Source organism: Aedes albopictus, chromosome 3 (genome assembly GCF_035046485.1).
Source record: "Aedes albopictus strain Foshan chromosome 3, AalbF5, whole genome shotgun sequence".
NCBI lineage: Eukaryota > Metazoa > Arthropoda > Insecta > Diptera > Culicidae > Aedes > Aedes albopictus.
The window spans coordinates 415,605,601-415,625,415 of record NC_085138.1 but is presented as its reverse complement, the minus strand read 5'-3'; the positions used below and the strand labels follow the sequence as shown (position 1 = coordinate 415,625,415).

Sequence of the window (19,815 nt, the reverse complement as noted above, 5' to 3'; positions counted from 1 at the left end):
AGCTTGATGAAATTGGGAAAATGTTTAGTATTATTGAAAATATGGTTTTATGAGTAAACCACACAAAATAACAATTTGTACAAACTGCATTTTTGGAATTTTTTTAACATTTCAATAATTTGTAGCGAAAACAACTTGTACGTGGAAAAATCTGGAAAATAATTATTATTACTAGCAGTTATGTGCACATAACTTATCACTCAATACCGACTTTTAAAGTTCTTATTTTGGATAGAAAAACCTCCAACATATAGAATATGGTCTATCCCAAAAAACACCTACTTTTTGGTCGAACTTTGACGCTCTGTTTTGAATATCTTCAGAGGTTATAAAATTCCGTTCTCTGGTAAAACTACATCTTCAAAGGATTTAAACACATACCCAATTAAAAAATAAATGCAAATTTTCAACTTTATGTATTTTTTATTTGCGTAATATTTTTTTGATAACGCATAAAAAAAGAGTCCCTCGAAAAATGGATTTTTTTTCATTTTTTAGAATTGCCCTTAACTTCGGAGGGAATTTTTCTTGATAAAAATAATTTTCCTATATCATGGACATTCTGGAAAAGAATATATCTGCGCAAGAATAAGAGATAAAACTGAATATTTTCCCACAGTTTTCGCAATTTTAAATTTTTAGGAGGTGTCCAAAATTTTAAAAACATATATGCAATCTTTGAGATAAAAGTCTAAGTTAAATGATTATTTTTTAAAAATCAGAACTGCCATTCTTTATTCAAAATATTTTTATAGTATCTCCAAAAATTAAGTTATGTTTATTTCGAACAGATTATTTTGAACGTTTGAACGTTTATAGTTAATGTGGAGCGGACCTGGTGAGATGGTTAGAACACTTGACTATCACGCCGAGGACCTGGGATCGAATCCCACTCCCGACAAACTCGCAAAATGTGAGTTCTTCCTTCGGAAGGGAAGTAAAGCGTGGGTCCCGAGATGAATTAGCCTAGGGCTAAAAATCTCGTTAATACAGATAAAAAAAAGTTTATAGTTAATTTCCGATACAGTCCTTAATACGTAACACTTTTTAGTATGAATATCTTAAAAAAATCCGTAACGCTTGGCTGTACTCCCCCTCCTTCTGGAGCATAACGCAATTTGTAGACGGTGCCTAGAACACAGACACGTAAAAAGAGTCAATAAAAATCGAAACAATTTTCAAAAAATATGTTGACCAAATTTCAGAACGTATTCGAAGCAGCTTAGGTCGGATTGCCGAAAGGATTTCTAAAGAAGCTGCAATGCCTAAAATCATTTCTATACAATGCCAAAGAAATTATGAAAAGAATTCACATATGCATCATAGAAGAGAAACACAAAAGAATTTCTGAAATAAAACAGAACTTTTATTTGGCATGCATTTCAAAATATTTACCCAAGAAAATCTCAAAAAACAACAAAGGAATTGCCGATACATTTCCAAAGAAATTTGAGAATAAGTCATAGAGTCCTAGAGTCATTGTCAAAGTCAAAATAATACCGAAAAAACTGGAAAAATAAAAAAAAAACGCTTAAAAATTATTTGGCAAATCAACTTCCGAATAAAGTTTCCGAAGGATTTTATGACGAAATTTAAGAAAAATGGCCAAATAGCTCCTAAAGGAATTGCCAAAAAAGTTTTCAAAGGTTATTTTCGACGACATTTTCAAAAGAGTTTTCTGAAAGAGTTTCCAAACGTATTACCCAAGAAATTCACAAAGAAGTTTCCGAATTGCTGAAGAAATTTCCTAACTTCAAAGGAACTACTGAGGAATTTCCGAAAGGAATCTAAATTGCCTAACAAATTTCTCAGAAAATTCCTTGAGTAATTGCCAAAAACTTTTCGTCGCACGAAAAATTCTCCACTGGGACGCAGGGTGTTATTTGTATTGTCCGCTGTCTAGTGTTAGTAATGTTCAGTTTGATCAGCCTCTGCCTGAAGACGGTGTTATTGTCTTTAAGAGTTCAAAAATATTGTTCACATTATTTGAGGCATGTAGCTGGGTGTAAGTGATTTATGCCGCATGGCAGTGAAAGTGTTTAATCAATACAACGTTTAGAATTTTCCAAAAACTGTACTATCCAACATCATTTTACAAACAAATTGAGGACGGATCGGTATTTCCTTACTAACTAGATACGCCAATGGTCTAGAGTGAATCAAAGTGACGAATTCTGGTTGATTTACTAAGTCTTTTATGCAATTCAGTATCATAATATATATCTATATATATAAAGATGTAGTGGCATACGTGGGACCGCGCATAACTTGCGAACAGTGGGTCCGATTTGGGTCATCTTAGTTTTATTCTGTTAGTTTTCACCCAAGGAAGGTTTATGAGCCATAAAACATGGACAAATCGAGAGTTTTTGAAAATCTATTTTTCATACATTTTGAACGGGGACTTGGACTTGGCTAAAGACTTGAAACGTCAAAAAAACGCAGTAGGCAAAACAAAGTTTGCCGGGGTCAGCTAGTTTTATATAACTCATTTTGGTATCAGAATGGCCATTTTTCCGTACTGGCTCATTATGCAACTGAAATGAGTTGCATAACGAAAAATAGTTCCATAATGTTCATAATGCAACTCATCTGAGTTGCATTATGAATATTATGCAACTCAAATGGGTTACATTATTAAAAAAAAATTGCATAAAATTTTGTATGGAACTCGTTGCAAAACTCGATTTTTTCAGTACCTTCGTATTTATCCAACTCGGCAAGCCTCGTTGTATAAATGGACGACTCGTACTGAAATAATCAACTTTTTGCAACTCGTTACATAAATAACTATTGTTCAATCAGAACTATAGAGATGACAGCTAATTTACTGTTCTAATTGTTGACGTTTCTCCTCTTAACTTTTTTACAAGCTCATTTCATTACTCTCAAACGTTGATGCATCTCTTTTGTTTTATTTAAGAGGCAGATAAATGTCTTAACAAATGTGTACTTTCTGATAATAACTGAAAGGAGCAGAGTTGATGTATACGTGCTGTAGTCCCATGTACGTGAGCCACATTGCAAGCGAGCTCCCAGGAGCACTGTACATTTAGAGACTGAAAATTATGCGTCTCATTTTTCTCAAGTTGTGTAGGTATCATGAGCTTCGTCTCATGCGCTGAATATATTAGAAAATTTCACGACAAAAACTTCCTAAACGAACGAGAATTGAAACCTTAACCTTTGCATTGAGAGTCCCTAGTCGTATCGCATAGACCAACCAGACACTTGTATTGTGTATGGAAAAAAGTTGTTGAGGTTCTTCGTTAGCAAGAAATTGTTTTTCACCTTAGACACCAACAGCTCACGCAGCGCACGAGACGAGCTCCCCGGAAGCTATTCTTTATTACATCAACGAACCTAACCTCAAAATGACTAACAATTCCCAGGTCATTTTGACAGATGTAACATGAGCATGAAAAGGACGGCAACAAGATCAATAAAGTAGAATATGTGATCCGTCATTTTCGTGCGTGCTGCCCATAATCGCATAGTTGACGTAACCACCATTGACAATGTCAGCACTCACAAGCTGATATCTATCAAATGTGCATAATTGTGACCAGTTTTATTCAATAGAGCACAAGATCTAATCACTAGCTAGATATCAACGTGAAAAATCATAAACTATTCATTAATCATTGTTAAAATTTCAAAAGAATGCTGAAAACTACAGTGGCGCTTACGTCAACTATTCGATTATGGGCAGCGTGTGTGGTCTGTCAAAATGACCTAAGAATTGTCAAACATTTTCATGACTAGCTTTGTTGGTGTAATGAAGCACCCACCAGATTTTCGTAAGCCTCTTAGCAGCGCAGCATGCTGCGATTTTGAAGAGCTAGGAGACAATTTGGTGAGAGGCTCGCTGTCACATTTATGAACACATGAGCAATCGGAAGCTCTGGAAAGGAGTCATCTGTTTTATACACACCAATTCTTGGCCATATAGAGTATGCGGCAGGAAAAAGAGGTTTTATTATTATTTTTTTCTTTATCATTGAGGTTTTCCACCTTCGGCTGGTTCATCTCGTAATGCGACAGTGTTTTTCAACTTCAAACCTCATTTTCGTTTATTTGAGGTTAACCAATCTATGTTCTAACGTTCCAAGATCTATAACAGGCTACTTTTCTGAAAATTTATTCAAAGTTTTTTTTTTCACAAGACAGCACCTTAAGCTGAAAACAATCAGTATTATCAAACCACAAAAAAGTAAACAGGTTACCAAATTTCACATCTGATAATATAAATACCTTAGTTTTCTTTGTAATATCATCAAATGTATGTACTATTTCCTACATGGCATGGATTTTCATCAAATTATAGTTATTTTTAGTATATTAGCCATTTTGTTTTTTGACCATTAGATGCGCAGTTTTTAGACACTTTTACGGCTTACATAATCAAAAGTTAATAATCAAAAGTATACATTGACTGATATACTGTCATGGAAAAAAATGGTCATACAAAATTTAACCTGTGAGAGCTCTCTAAAGATTTCGAATTTTTTCCTGCCGCACCCTGTACGTGAAAGTATTTATAGAACCTGACTAAGTTCTTTACATTGTGCTATTCTAGATGAGATGTTAAGCCGGCAGAAACAGAGTTTCAGTGTGATTCACAATGATATTTTTTAAACCATGGAAGCTTTCTTTGTACATCACCACAAAGTTCCGAGATCAAGCAAACAATCGGAAGATAGCAATTCTCCGGTGAAAGTAAACAATCTCAATGATAACTAAACACAACCGTATGTGAATGGGCTTCCCAAGTATGCCGATGATAAGAAAAAAAAAATGTTCCCGATGACAGGGAGAAGACGGCGTTAGAAGTTTATAATTACTCATGACAAACATTGCATATCATAAAGGCTTAAGTTACGTCGAGTGGTGTCAGGTGAACCGAGCCAAGATTACCTTTGTGAATCCCAGAATTTCGGAATTTTAAACAGGTTTACTTTTGTTTTTATCCAGTCATAGGAAAGATTAAAAATACCAATTAATTAATACAAAGATCTTACTATACAACACTACTGTCTCCAGTCAGCGTTTCCAGTTTGTTAAGTGGTAATGGCTGTAGACCAGCGATCCAAACACGACTCATTGTGCTTGTACTTGTACAGGATGACAAAGAAAGCTCTTCACTTGAATACTTTTGAAATGCTTATAACAATGAATAGGCGTTCCCATTGAAACTAATATGGAGGAGAATGGTAGGGTAAATGTACCAATAGTGGTGCTATTAGTAGCTCATTGTACTGAAATAATTGAATAAAATTGATAAAACCACAAAACAAAAAGTCTGAAAACGTTAATCGATAGTTTTTTATTTAAATTTGCTAAGAAAAATGTAAAAACCATTGTTTATTTCAGTTTTTGCTAATAAATCACTTGCACCAACTATAGGTACACGGTTCCTATTATGGAGGTAAAATTTAACATTGGTTCCTATAGTGGCGCATCCCATTGAATTCTTATGGGACCCACCACTATAGGAACACTACCGCCACTATAGGTACAAAGGAGCAAAAAAGTTAAGGAAAATAATTATTTAAAATAGGTTTTCCGCCAAATCCTGAACACAAAACTGAATTAATGTAATTTATTAGGTACGATGCATCTATTAAAAATGCCATTTGCAAGCTTTTTGGTCAAAATAGTGCTAAATTGCCACTACCACCACTATTGGTACTACCTCCACTAAGGGAGCTTTTACCCTATTAACAAAAAATTTTACGGGTTTTATATTTTATTTTTTTACCGGTGTAAAATCGTGCTTCTCAGCTTGGTATTCTAAGGCCACATCCACATACCTCACCGAGAAATTTCATTGCCAATTCGCAATTGCTGCATTTGTTTATCGTGTGGAAAATACGTAGATACTATTTTCCCAGGATACTGAAAAACTAAAAAATAAACAAAAACATCTTGGACCGTACCGGGCATCTCACAGAAAAAAATATGTAATTAAAATTCAGCGAGAAATCATGCAGATAAAGGGAATGCTAGAGTTAGTGCACTTTTACATGAGATATAATGCAAAATTACATTACCATCGTGTAAATTTCCGCCAGCAACGTTACAAGACGAACAATATTATACGGAGTCACGTTTTAAAACTTTCTGAACAAGCAGTTGGAATGCTGTACAAAGATGATAATTTTGACCGATTTTGATGATACATAATTTGACTTACTTATCCAAGTTGGTTTAAGAAAGTGTAAAATTTGCATACTTACATGGAGTTCAAATATAATATTACTAAAAAATATTCCATATTCATATTATACAACGTACTTACCATAGCCATCACCACCGCCGTCATGCCTGGCCATAGTCTACTTCTTCTGCGGCATAGAGCTGTTGCCACCTGGGTCTAAAATAGAAGAAACGCAAAACAAAACGAAAAACTATCAATGGCTTGTACTTCCGAGTGGGAGAACTTTCACGATCGCGAATTGAAGCACTACTAAGTTCGACCACACCAGTTGGCGGTTCAAGTGCTGCCACCGTGCCATGACAAGATAACCACGGTTGCTACAATTGCTTACGCTATCTGGATGGGGGCAGGCAGTTGATGATTCAGAGTGCAGGGGAATGTGGGTCAATTTGCCAGTTTGATATGTCATATGATGAACAGCGATAAAATTTTCATACGTTATGTACTAATAGAAGCCAAACAATAGTTCGGCACCAGTATTACAAAAGGGTGTTACTGCTTTTGGAACTTATACCTTCTTCTAAATCTGTGCACTGTATTTCCCCCCTTTCACGTTATTCATGCTATGGTTTGAAAAGCCCGTGAAAAGTTTTGCGAAATTGAAAGAACGGGCTTCAACAACTACGAGATTCCAGTTGTCTTTCTTGAAGGCACATCAAAAAAAGATTTACGAGCAAGCAACGCAGCCACAAAATTTCCTAGTCATCACAGAAAATCAGAGTCCTCGGCAACCCTGGATAGATGTATGTACGACTCGTGCTGAAAAACTGCAACTCGTTGCATGAATATCTATGATGTGCTGAGCAAGTTTACCCCACGTTCCCATACCTACTAGGCATAGGAAGCATATCTATGGCCAAGGGAAACGAAGCAAGGTGGACTGTGAGAGAGACCTTGTCTTTAGTTGGTATCGTACCTAATGCACAGCAATTGAGCTGTTGAGCTATGATTTGTTTTTGAGTTTGTTTGGCGTTCAACGACAATATTGCGACTATCACCATGCTCGTAGTGACAGCTGCCAATACGATAAGGAGATACTTGAATGAGCAAATGCAGTGTTTTTTTTAGGTCTGGAAAGAAACAGTTGTGATTTACTTGCATGTCTGTATGTTCATTTGTATTAGAGTTGTAAACATTGAGCATTCATTAAAAAGGTTCAAACATCGAAATCAAGACACAAACATACAGAAAGATTCTACTTGTGTGGATCGACTGAAACTCTTAACTGTGAACTTTGAGTGGCTACGCAGTCTTTATTCTTGAAACGGGTCATTATTTACCCAACGTTTCGGCACTTAGGGATGGTGCCTTCGTCAGGGGGAACTGGAATTGATTTTGTTGATTAAGTATATCTTAACTAAATACCGAAACGTTGGGTAAATAATAAACTTGTTTCAAGAATAAAGACTGCGTAGCCACTCAAAGTTCACAGCAAAAAGATACTGTGACTTAATACACTTTACACTGGGAAATAAACTCTGTCAATCATGCTTTATTTGTTGACGTTTAATATCTTTTTGAGCTAGAGCTTTACTGGCTGACCCATAACTACTCCAGTACTGCCACATCAGCTTACACAAGAAATCAATGAGATGCAGGATCAGTCCTGTTATTGGTCGTGACCATCCCATGACGATGAACAAGTAGGCCTTTTCATCGTCACAAAATGAAACGAGCACTCGCGCTCTTCGTCATGTCATTTCGCAATAATCAAGCGTCTTGACGAAAACTTCCATATTATTTTGAAATTAAAATTTTCCGTGGTCCAAGCAAATTTAGGCTAGTCGTTGTATTTAATGGCAGCCGGTTGAATGCACCCATAAAATATTTAAAATGCACCATAAACAATATAAAAGTGCTCCATAGAAAAAGAAGCCATGTACCAATAAAATAAATATAATTCTTCATAGATAGACAGGAATGTACCATTAAACAGCTGAAACTGTATCGGTAAACCAACAAATTTTCTGACTGAAGTTGACAGATTGCACCAATAAATAATGACATGGTGCTCCATAAACTCATAAGAATGTTCCATGAACAATCAAGAATGTACCCATAGTTTATACATTGGTGCTCCATAGATATATCGGGTTTGCTCCATAAAAAATTAAAATTGCTCCATAGAATAATAAAACTGCACCATAAATATTATCTTATCTCACTATACATGTTAGGGCCGATTTCTTCACCTATCCGGCTTAACGCCGTAAGCCTGGTTTATCTTAAACCACACTTTAAGTTAAGCCAAATTCTTAAGCCAGGTTTAAATATACACTACCCGTCATAAGTACGGACTCACAAAAAGTATTGCAACAATATTGCATCACCCTGACTCACCTCGATATCTCCAAAACCTGAGGACTTACAATGATGCTGTCTTCAGGAAAGTTATTCAGAAGACCAAAAGCAACAACTTTTCCGAAGGCGGCATTTTTGTAGGTGTTCTGGTTTTAGAGATATCGAGGTGAGTCAGGGTGATGCAATATTGTTGCAATACTTTTTGTGAGTCCGTACTTATGACGGGTAGTGTATGCATTTCTTCACACCGGCTTAGCAAATGAAGGCGATGGCTTACACTAAGCCGAGCTTAACGAAATTTCCCATATCATTCCAGTGACTTTCCAATGGAAACGTCATTTTAAGCCGCCGATATTTTGAAATGCCCGTTATATGTAGTATGGAGTAACAACAACAAAAATTTTAGCAGAAAAAGCAGAATCGCTCGACAATGTTTTCGGATGCAGAAGGAAATTAACAATGATGAACTACCTAGACTGTTGATATTTTACCCAACGCTAGTATCGAAGATCTTCGATTTAGTACCTACTCCACATGATCGTTCCACAACATTTAATGTGCGAATTTGCCTTTCATTGTACAAAGTTGGAGTGCCACATTGCAGAAAATATAATTTCGTCCTATCTAGATTAAATGTCATCGAATATCTTCGAAAAAGGTAATTAATATTAATCATGCAAAAATGGGATCAAAAGATCGAGTATTGCAACGAGTTGCAAAACATTTTTGTAATGAAAAACGAATCACTAGAATATGATCATCTCCATCAGTACCATCGTGCTTTGCGGTGGTCCGGTGGGAACGGTCATGTTCATCATGCTAGACTAGACACTAAATTTTGATCAAGCAAGCTACAGCCGAAATCAGTTGCATGAATCATTGAATTGCAAATGTATAGTACCAAAAACTAGTCCGTTGTGATATAAATCAAATTTCATAGTGCTGAGTTGCAAAAGGATATTTAAAATCCACTTGCGTCATTTTTAGATAGGGGAATTTTTGACAGTTTTGTTCTCGTCATGGGAGGTTTAATGCCCAAGTAACACACATGTTATATAAAAGTTACGACAGCGAAAGTTTTGGTTGTATAGAAGTTTATTTTACGTTATTTCAACACAATGCTAGAATTACGTAAAATAAACTTCTATACAACCAAAACTTGCGCTGTCGTAACTCTATTATAACATGTGTGTTGCTTGGGTGAAACCTATTGAACTCAAAGCTGGCCTCAAATCCATCCAAAATAAGCTGAATGATATGGCCATGCCCATGTTTCAGGTATTTGACCGACAAAAAACCACACGATGAAGAGAACAAACCTGCCGAAAATATCCAACGTCACCCTATTGGTTATTCAAAGTAAGTTTTAGAAGTACAACACGAATAATACTTTTTATATATATAATGAGTCAAAATGTTGAATATTCGATGGGCTTAACGTGCTTTGAACTAAGTATTTGTAAGAAATCAGTATATAACAAGTTATTAGAAGATTTTTTTTTGATTGTCATCCTAAGTTTGTTTGTTAAAAAAATAATATCTTTTGAATCATAAGAGGCAAAAATATGTTTATTGTGACCTGAAATTATGGAAGGACCGGACGAAATAAATAGAAATTTCAATGCTAATGTACTTTCGACTTCCAAATCAAGATAAAAAATTTCCAAAACCTTCAACACGGTGCCTTTTTGAAGACTTTTAATTTAATATAAAAACTTGAATGTTCCAAAAATCGATGTCCAATATTTTATATTGACGACGCGCCGGCTGTAGATAATCATTTTCTTTATCATCGCCTTCATCCGTATCCAAACGTTTTACAATTGCATCGTTCCTAAGTGTACATGTTTTAATAGGAAAAGCGGAATCGGTAAATTTTTCGGATGCAGAAGGATATTAACAACGATGAACTACCTATAGTGTTGATATTTTACCCAACGCTAGTATCGAAGATCTTCGATTTAGTACCTACTCCATATGATCGTTCTACAACCTTTGGTGTTCAAATTTGCCTTTCATTGTACAAAATTGGAGTGCCACCAGTGCCACATTGCAGCAAAGGCGTTGCAATGTTGATTTTATGCTTTGATATCCAGAATCGCCTTCGAATAAATAATCTCCATTATCGCCCTGTTAGAGTTGCATTTCGATAGTGAGTTTTTGAAAATGTGTTGGTCGTGAGATACTCCAGCGTCCAGACCATTTTTCGATTATGTTTAAAATTTTGAACTGTGTATGAAAGTCACAGCAATGTTCAAGTTCAACTAGAAACTGGAATCCCTCAATAGAAACAGTTTATTCCACTTTTATTCCATTCGTTGGTGTTTTTATAGTAGTTTACGCAACAAGGTGCAGAATGAAGATTTTTACAGCACGAGTCGTACATTTATCCAACGAGGCTTGCCGAGTTGGATAATTACGACGAGTGCTGTAAAAATCGAGTTCTGCATCGAGAAAATCTGATCATAGCAGGTTTTACTGTGTAGTTGTCACAATTTTTCAAACTCGCGTCCAGAAATCATAAAGAAGTTGATCCAAACTGAAAACAGTGCTGTAATGGTTCATTACGCAACGCAAATCAGTGCTGTAATGAACCATTACAGCACTGTTTATTTGATGTGGGAAAGTAGGCATTTTCCTGTCATATTTGCGTGAGGTAAAACAGCCTATTACGATGAGAAATTGCAAAAAATACTTTTTGCAACTCGGCACTTTAATGTTTTATTTTATACTAGCTGTCCCGGCAAACGTCGTACTGCCTGCCTACTGTGTTTTCTGACATGCAGCTCTATAGGGACGTCTCCCGCAAAGTCATCTATATGGGAGCCCCCCGTTTCAGAGACCGGAGAGATCCCGTACCAAGCTAAGAACCTTCCCCGGTACCTAAAATACCCACATACAAAATTTCACACCGATCGGTCCAGTAGTTTTTGAATCCATAACGGTCAGACAGACAGACAGACAGACAGACAGACAGACAGACAGAAATCCATTTTTATATATATAGATCTGCCATTTCGGTAAGGAAACGGCCTACTTTTCCGTACGATACCAAACAATTACATTATGGTTCATAATGCAACTCATTTCGGTTGCATTATGAATCATAATGCGATTGTTTGATTGACAACCTTAGTTTGACCTCAGTTTCCACGGCTAGCGCTTGAAAAACTGTGACAGTTATAGCACGGCATGCTTGATCCAAATTTTGTGCCTAGCACGACAGAGCACGTGGCCGTTACCATTCAACCACCGCGAAGCACGATGATATTAATGAAAATCGACAATGATTTTTCATAAGGGCCTAACTGACTTGATCGATTTCTCTTCGTCGACTCTCGCTTTCGCTAATAACTTGATCAAAACAAACAAAATCATTATTCTTTTTGTTTCTATAGGCTAATCCGAATGACCCCCAATTGAAGAGGCGCTTGGTGAGATAAGGGGAAAATCGTTTGTTTACATCTCTCTCTCTCTCTTCTTGGCGTAACGTCCTCATTGGGACAAAGCCTGCTTCTCAGCTTAGTGTTCTATGAGCACTTCCACAGTTATTAACTGAGAGCTTCCTCTGCCAATGACCATTTTGCATGCGTATATCGTGTGGCAGGCACGAAGATACTCTATGCCCAAGGAAGTCAAGGAAATTTCCTTTACGAAAAGATCCTGGACCGACCGGGAATCGAACCCGTCTTCCTCAGCATGGTCATGCTGAATACCCGTGCGTTTACCGCCTCGGCTATATGGGCCCGTTTGTTTACATAAAAAAGTCAATTTTTTGTCGTCAAATTTTACTCACTCTAGAAGTTACTATTTTCCATTTGCAATGGCTTCTAATATCATCATTCTCGATGCCCATGCCGACAGACACCGGATTGCCCAGCTAACAAAAAATCCGGAAGATCGCCCGCCGGAGGCATAGCAAGAGCTCCTCAAATTAATCACATAAATTGTTCGTAGCGCACCTGAAAGAGAATTAAATTTTCTATCCAAAAAGTGATCGTTTGTTTCTCTACGATGCGGAATTCGATATGAAAAAGTGAAAAAAGTGCACTTTGCCTATGCTGCGCCATGTGAAATTTTGGAGGAGTCACGTTTTTCATAGGGTTCTCATTCCTGCTACCAGATGCGGAGGGATCGTTAGCTTCCGTTGGATTCACCTATAGCAACATGTAGTCGTCTTCTTCGCATTTCAACCAAAAAATCTTTGGAAAACGCAATACACATTCTGTGATAACACAAAGAGAGGATCGATGAAGAGAATTCGAAAATGTCAGTTAGGCCCAAATAAAAAATCAGTGTCGAAATGATCATATTCTATTTCAACACATATTGTGCCTATGAACTTCAGGCATTACGTATGTCTAACATACCATTTCGGTTGGTTATCCAAAAAACAACAACATTCGTGATGATCATATTCTAATGTTTTTTTTTCTTTCGTTGCAAAAAATGTTGTATGCAACTCGTTGCAAAACTCGATTTTTACAGCACTCGTCGTATTTATCCAACTCGGCAAGCCTTGTTGGATAAATGTACAACTCGTGCTGTAAAAATCATCATTTTGCAACTCGTTACATAAATAACTATTATTTTAAAAATGCTTATGTGCCGTTCACAAAATACGTAACGCTCTTAAGGAAAGGAAAATATGATCGTGCGTTACGGCCCATACAAAAGATTTAGGATTTTAGTATAAAATACATTAATACCATGATGGTTGTGGATCAAACAATTGCATTATGATTCATAATATGTACAACCGAAATCAGTTGCATTATGAATCATATTGCAATTGTTTGGTATAGTACGAAAAGCTAGTCCGTTGTGATCCGGCAAGTATAAATCAAATTTCATAGTGCTGATTTACAAAAAGATATTTAAAATCCACGTGCGTCTTTTTTAGATATGGGAACTTACGTATTTTCAGCAGTTTTGTTCTCTTCGACATGGGAGGTTTTTTGAAACTTATTGAACTCAATGTTGGCCTCAAATCCTTACAAAGTGAGCTGCATGATATGCCCATGTTTCAGGCATTTTGGCCGACAAACACCCCACTATGGGCCAGAAATCAAAATTTCGCGACAAAATTCAAAAAAGATGTTTTTTTTTAAATATCAATCAATTTTCATATATGTATGATTGTTTGGGCTATGTTTGATTGTATACGACTGATTTTTTTTATATTTGTAACAAAATTGTATCGTTTTTTGTATGGAGAAACTTCTTATAAGCGAAAATTCTCTTTAAGTCTAAATTACAATTTTACAATGTTTACTCAAATTGTACAGTTTATTCGCCAATTTGTTCAAAAAGTAGAAGTGTTCGACCGTATTCGACATGCAACCGATCTAGGAAGCTAGTTGAGACTCTTCTTTTTTGGATGTTACCGGACTTTTTTCGGAAATTTGCGGGAAACCAAAATAGAATGATTTAAGCGCATGCGTTAATTTTACAATGTTTTACGCTGTGCTTTAATATCCATCCACTCTTAGATAGACTTTTGCCATTACGACGCAATCTCTTTATAGCTTGCGAAACAATACACATAGCAACACACTACTATTATTCTGGAAGGTTTCGTTTCAGGTAAGACTGTGATTGTAGACGTTTAAATCAATATCACACACTTACTCAAAGTGCAAAGTTTCGATGCATCAATTCGTGTGATCAATTATGATTTTTAATAGTCTCAATTTATGTATAGATGTCATGTATGTATAGTTTGTGGTGAAAAAACTCGCTGTTCGGGTGTTTCAGATGTCCGGCATTTGGCAGAATGCCAGTTGGCCGAATTATGTTCAAAATAATTCAGAGACCTCTTTTCACATTCTAGCTGCCAATTTGATCATCATTAATTTTTCCTTCTTCCTTCCTCCAATCATCGACTATTCTTTCTTATTTTACGATTCAGGGATAAGTTGGCGTTAAAACTGTCAATATTTTATCAGAGATTATTCCTCCTTTTAATCAAAGGGGATTATTTTGAGTTATACTGACGCGGTGGACAGTGGCATGAACGTTTCTTCTTCAGCCAAACGGCATTTAGTCAAATGAGGTTTGGCCAAATGACGTTCGGCCAAGCGGCAATCAGCCAAATGACACTCTGCCAAATGACTTGGAGTCGATATTTGAACAATAAATTGTGTTCGCTCTTCGATCATATGTACAAGTGGGATGGATATATTTGCGATTAGGGAAAAGATTTGATTTTCCTTATAATATTTAAAATGCCGTGTCATTGATAGGCTCGGTAGCTTTGTCGGTTAAGCACTTGTGTAGCATATAAGCGTCGTCATTTGAAATCTCACTTGAGCTGTGGATTTGTTCCTAATTTCACTAATAATGTATCCATCTGTACATATGTATGTACGTTGAGTTTATTTAAAATTCTAATTGATAACACGGGTTGATATACAGAAGCATTGCACATTGAGTAAGTCTGTGGTCTTGATTTATAAGCTTATAATCACATTTATATTTAAAACAAAACCTTTCAGAACGAAAGTTTTTTGTTGCTTTGTATATTGCTTCGCAAGTCATAGCGTCGTAATGGCAAGAGTTGATGATTATTGAAGCACAGCGTGAAATATTGTAATATTTAAGCAAGCACTAAAACCACACTAACTTGGCTTCCCGCAAATTCCCGCAAAAAAGTCCGGTAGCATTCGAAAAAGAAGGGTCTAAACTAGCATCCTAGACCGGTTGCATGTCGAATACGGTCGAATACTCCTACTTTTTGAACACATTGGCAAATAAACCGTAAAATTTGGGTAAATATTGTAAAATTTATTTTTAAACTTAAAAGCATCGCAATTTGTGCATCAAATATGCAAAATATACTAAATTAACTTTTAGGAAATGTATGCGTTATATTTTTTAATCACATTTTTCATCACAAATCACATTTTTCTTAATATTGGTTAAAATCGAGAATTTTCACTCATAAGAAGTTTCTCCATACAAAAAACGATACAATTTTGTTACAAATCGAAAAAATCCGTCGGAATATAATCAAACATAGCCCAAACAATCATACAAATATGAAAATTGATTGATCTTAGAAAAACAACTTTTTTGACTTTTGTCGCGGAATTTTGATTTCTGGCCCATAGTGCACCCCCTACGACGAAGAGAACAAACCTGCCGATAATATCCCACGTCACCCTATTAGGTATTCAAAATAAGTCAGGTTTAAAAGTACACCACGAATAATACTTTTAATATTTAGAATTATAAGTCAAAATGTTGAATATTCGATGGGCTAAACGTGCTTTGAACTAAGTTTTTCTAAGAAATCAGTGTATAAAAAGTTATTAGAAGATTTTTTTGAGTGTCATCCTAAGTTTGTTTGATAAAAAAATAATATGTCTTGGACCATAAGAGACAAAAATATGTTTATTGTGACCTGAAGACTTTCAATCTAATGTAAAAAACTTGATTGTCCCAAAAACCGGTGTTGAATATTTTATATTGACGACGTACCGGCTGTAGATTATCATTTTCTTTATCATCGCCTCCATCCGTATCCAGACGTTTTACAATTGTATCGTTCATAAGTATACATACTATATAATGTTTTTTTTTTTAAATATTGTCTGCTGTTTCAAAAAATTTACCTTGAAGCAGGTGAAGAAACCCAAACTCCGCAATTTGCGGCTTAAGCCTGGCTTAGCGCTCCTAAGCCACCTCAGAGCACCGCTTAAGATAAGCCACACTTAACGTAAACCGTAGCTTTATTAAACCGGGTTTAGTGGTTAAGCCGAGATGAAGAAATCGAAAAAATGTTAAGACCGGCTTAAAATTTTGCTAAGCCTGGTTTAAAATTTAAGCCCGGGTGAAGAAATTGGCCCTTAATCCTATAAAAAATAATGCTAGCTCGCTAAACCCAGTTACCTGGGTGGTGGGACATGATTTTAAGCTTCAACCTAAAAAGCTTCAACCTAGGTGTGTAATTGACCGGGCAAACGCTTGCTGTCCGAACTCTTTAACGCTCGTCGGACTAAAAAAAGGGATATCATCTCTGTTTGCATTATACCGGGCAAATTCTTGCATCTGTGGCTTGCCTAGAACCAAAACAACACAGTTACGGCGAATCGGATAGATAGATAGAGGAGAGATAGATAGAGGAGGAATGTATTTATGATTTGAAGGATTTAAACAATAACAGAATCCATCAATGTGCTGGTAATTGCCCTGTTAACAACCTTGTCACGCTCCGTCATGACCAACAAATGAGCGAATATTGTTAGACTCTGATCATCGTCTCCCGATCCAATGACATTAACCTTTCAGGACGCGCGCCATCAAGCAGCCTAAACTGCATCGCGCTCGCGCTGTATACGACGAGCGAGGTTTTTTGGTAGTGTTGTACATTTTACAACGGCGCGCGCGCTGAAGGGTTAAGAGAGGCATTTCTGTAAAAATCACGTGACGAATCGTGTTGAAATTGACGCTTTCCAAGCCTGTGCAGGATACAGGACTAACAGGAAATCTCAGTGCGCAAGTGTTGATAATTTTCTTTTAGTGGCAAGGATGGCACTAGCCATGTCAGATTTTAAGATGATATGGGAAAGAGGGAGCAAAATTGATTATAATAAAATAACAGGTTTCGGCGAAAAAAGGGAAAATATCTGGCAGTTTTGCTGCCAACTAACTAACTCTGGATAAGTGATCGAGAAGTATGGTCAGTTCAGCAGATGCAATACTTAAACCCAAATGGTTTTTGATCTTCTAATAGATAAGGGAAAAAGCTTTGCCGTGCTAATGATGTATCACACTGCGCTGTTCAACTGCCTGAAGTCGCCGGACAACCATAAAACAAATTAGCAAATAAGATTTTGCTTCTGACGGATTCAAATCGCAAACAAATATAGAAAAACCACTTGAAACACTGGCTGCAAGAAGTGACTCACGCATAGTACCAGTGTTGGCGCGGATGGATTCAATAAAGGTTGATCAATTAGCCATGGATGTGGTTGGGGTTTCCCATAATTGATCGGCAACCGATATAGGATCGAATGGGCGTGCTACTCTGATAGTAGGTATATTAGAGTTGTCAGTCGCAATAAGCGAATACTAAAACAAAATAAAACAGCGCCCACTTTTGGAGTTGGAAGAACGAATAGAGTGAACATCAGTTCAATGAGAACTAGAAATCGGATGATTAAGTGTTTTGGAGATTTTTTTTGGAAAAATGCTTGGGAGATTTGTTGGGAAATGTTATACTGGAATTCATTGGCGTATCTAGGATTTTTTTCTAGGGGATGCCAGTTTTATCGGTTTTCCGGTTGTTTTGCTTTTTTGTAAAAGGAAATACCGATCCACCCTCAATTTCTTAGTATAATGATATACTGCGTCGCGGGAAAAATTAGCCCGCAAATTTTGACTTACGTAAAACGAACATTGTATCAAGTCTGGTTTGTACGTATAATACAAGAAATGTGTGTTTTCGGCAAAAAAAAAATCTTTCGGTATTTGCTCAGGGAATTTACTGTGTACCGTTCGCAAAGTCCTTGGCAAAGTAATCCTAAACCGAATACAGGAGAAGATTGATGCAGCTCTCCGACGGCAGCAAGCAGGATTTCGTGCTGGACGATCCTGTGTGGCCCATATTGTCACGCTCCGCATCATGATGGAGCAAATCAATGAATTCCAAGAGTCTCTCCACCTAGTCTTCATTGATTATGAAAAAGCTTTCGACCGTCTCAATCGCGGAAACATGTGAGAAGCCCTTAGGCGCAAGGGTGTCCCTGAGAAAATAATCGGCCGGAAGAAAATCATCTGGCCTGAAGCACAGTACAGAGCATTTTCGTGCAGAGTACTGCTCAACGTACTGTTTTGTCCGATCACCGCTACAGTTCCTCATCGTAATCGACGAGATCCTGGTTGGTGCGATTGACCGTGAATCAAATCGTGGATTGCTGTGGCAGCCCATTACCATGGATCACCCAAATGACTTCGAATTGGCTGATGACGCTGCTCTCCTAGCCCAACGGCGCTCTGATATGCAGAGCAAGCTCGATGATCTTGCCGATCGCTACTGGGCAATCAGTGGAGAAAGTTGAAAGCTTCCAATATCTTGGTAGCCAAATGGCGGCCGATGGCGGCACCAAGATCGACATAGGTGCACGGATCAAGAAGGTGAAGTCTGCTTTTGCGTGTTTAAGAAATGTATGGAAAAATAACCAGATCACTCGACGCACCAAAGTCCGAATTTTTAACTCGAACGTGAAATCTGTGCTGCTTTACGCCAGATCAACCTGGTGTGTATCAATGGAGAACACGCAACGGCTGCTGCAGGTCTTCAACAATAGATACCTGCTGCGGTATATAATTCGTGCATGGTGGCCTCACAATTGGATCTCCAACGTGGAGCTCCATCGTCGATGTCAGCAAAAGCCGATAGCGACAGAAATTCGGGAGCGAAAGTGGAGGTGGGTCAGCCACACTCTACGCAGGGGCGGAAACGAAATCTGCAAAAAAGCGTTAGACTGGAACCCAGCAGGGCATCGCAGCAGAGGCAGACCCAGAGGCTCATGGCGGCGCAGCCTCAATAACGAAATCAAGCAAGTCGACAGAAATTTGACCTGGCTACAGGTCAAGGCGATGGCTGGCAATCGCCCAGGATGGAAATCTTTCAATTCAGCCCTCTGCACCACCGTGGGTGCCCAGGACTAAAAGTAAATAGTATACCTATAGGTAGTAAGTATTTCAATAAACATTTCTTTGTTTCAAGAGTTGTAATATTTTCTTTTAGAGCACATTGTAAATTTAATTGTAAGCTGGTTCCTCACTCAAGTTACAAAATTTGCATGCATTCTAAAATAAATTGTTTCTACTGTTACATCCCTGTCCGTCTAAAATTCTGGTATTGGCAAAGCACATTTGCGATCGTTTGACGCAAAATCACAAGTGATCAACCGATAATTCCAGACACAAAAACTTCCTATTTCCTCTGCATGGGTTCTCGATTTCCAAAATGCGTAAGCAAAACCAGTGATGATGACCTCCTCCACTCCGGAGCATCGATTTCCGAAAAGCCAGCATCCCCATCATCGGCATGTTGCTGGTGGTGATGATTAGGTACATTAGCGGCCGCGGGGCAAGCAAAAATCGATCCAACAACAACATACAGTAGGAGTAGGTACCTATATATTGAGGTGGTCTAGATTGGGCCCCGCATGGCAGCGACCGTCCCCGAAAGAAGCGAGAAGTTCAAGACCACACTCTCGGAATCGATTTTCCCCCATTTCGGTCGGCGATCTATTAGCTTGCTAGCGTGCGCCACAACTATC

The 19,815-nt window shown here is 37.4% G+C and overlaps 1 protein-coding gene across 3 annotated transcripts in view; it reads right to left on the bottom strand.

The window, feature by feature from the left end:
- LOC109403171 (choline transporter-like 2) overlaps positions 1 to 19,815 on the bottom strand; it is a 78,574-nt gene that overhangs the window by 37,179 nt on the left and 21,580 nt on the right. The window contains exon 2 of one of the 3 annotated variants that reach the window (XM_029875532.2): positions 6,302 to 6,376. In XM_029875532.2, coding sequence (XP_029731392.2) covers positions 6,302 to 6,335 — 34 coding nt within the window. In that variant the 5' untranslated portion in view covers positions 6,336 to 6,376. Of the gene's footprint in view, positions 1 to 6,301; positions 6,457 to 19,815 lie in introns of those variants that run through there. The other 2 variants (XM_029875533.2, XM_029875535.2) reach the window with 2 other exon arrangements.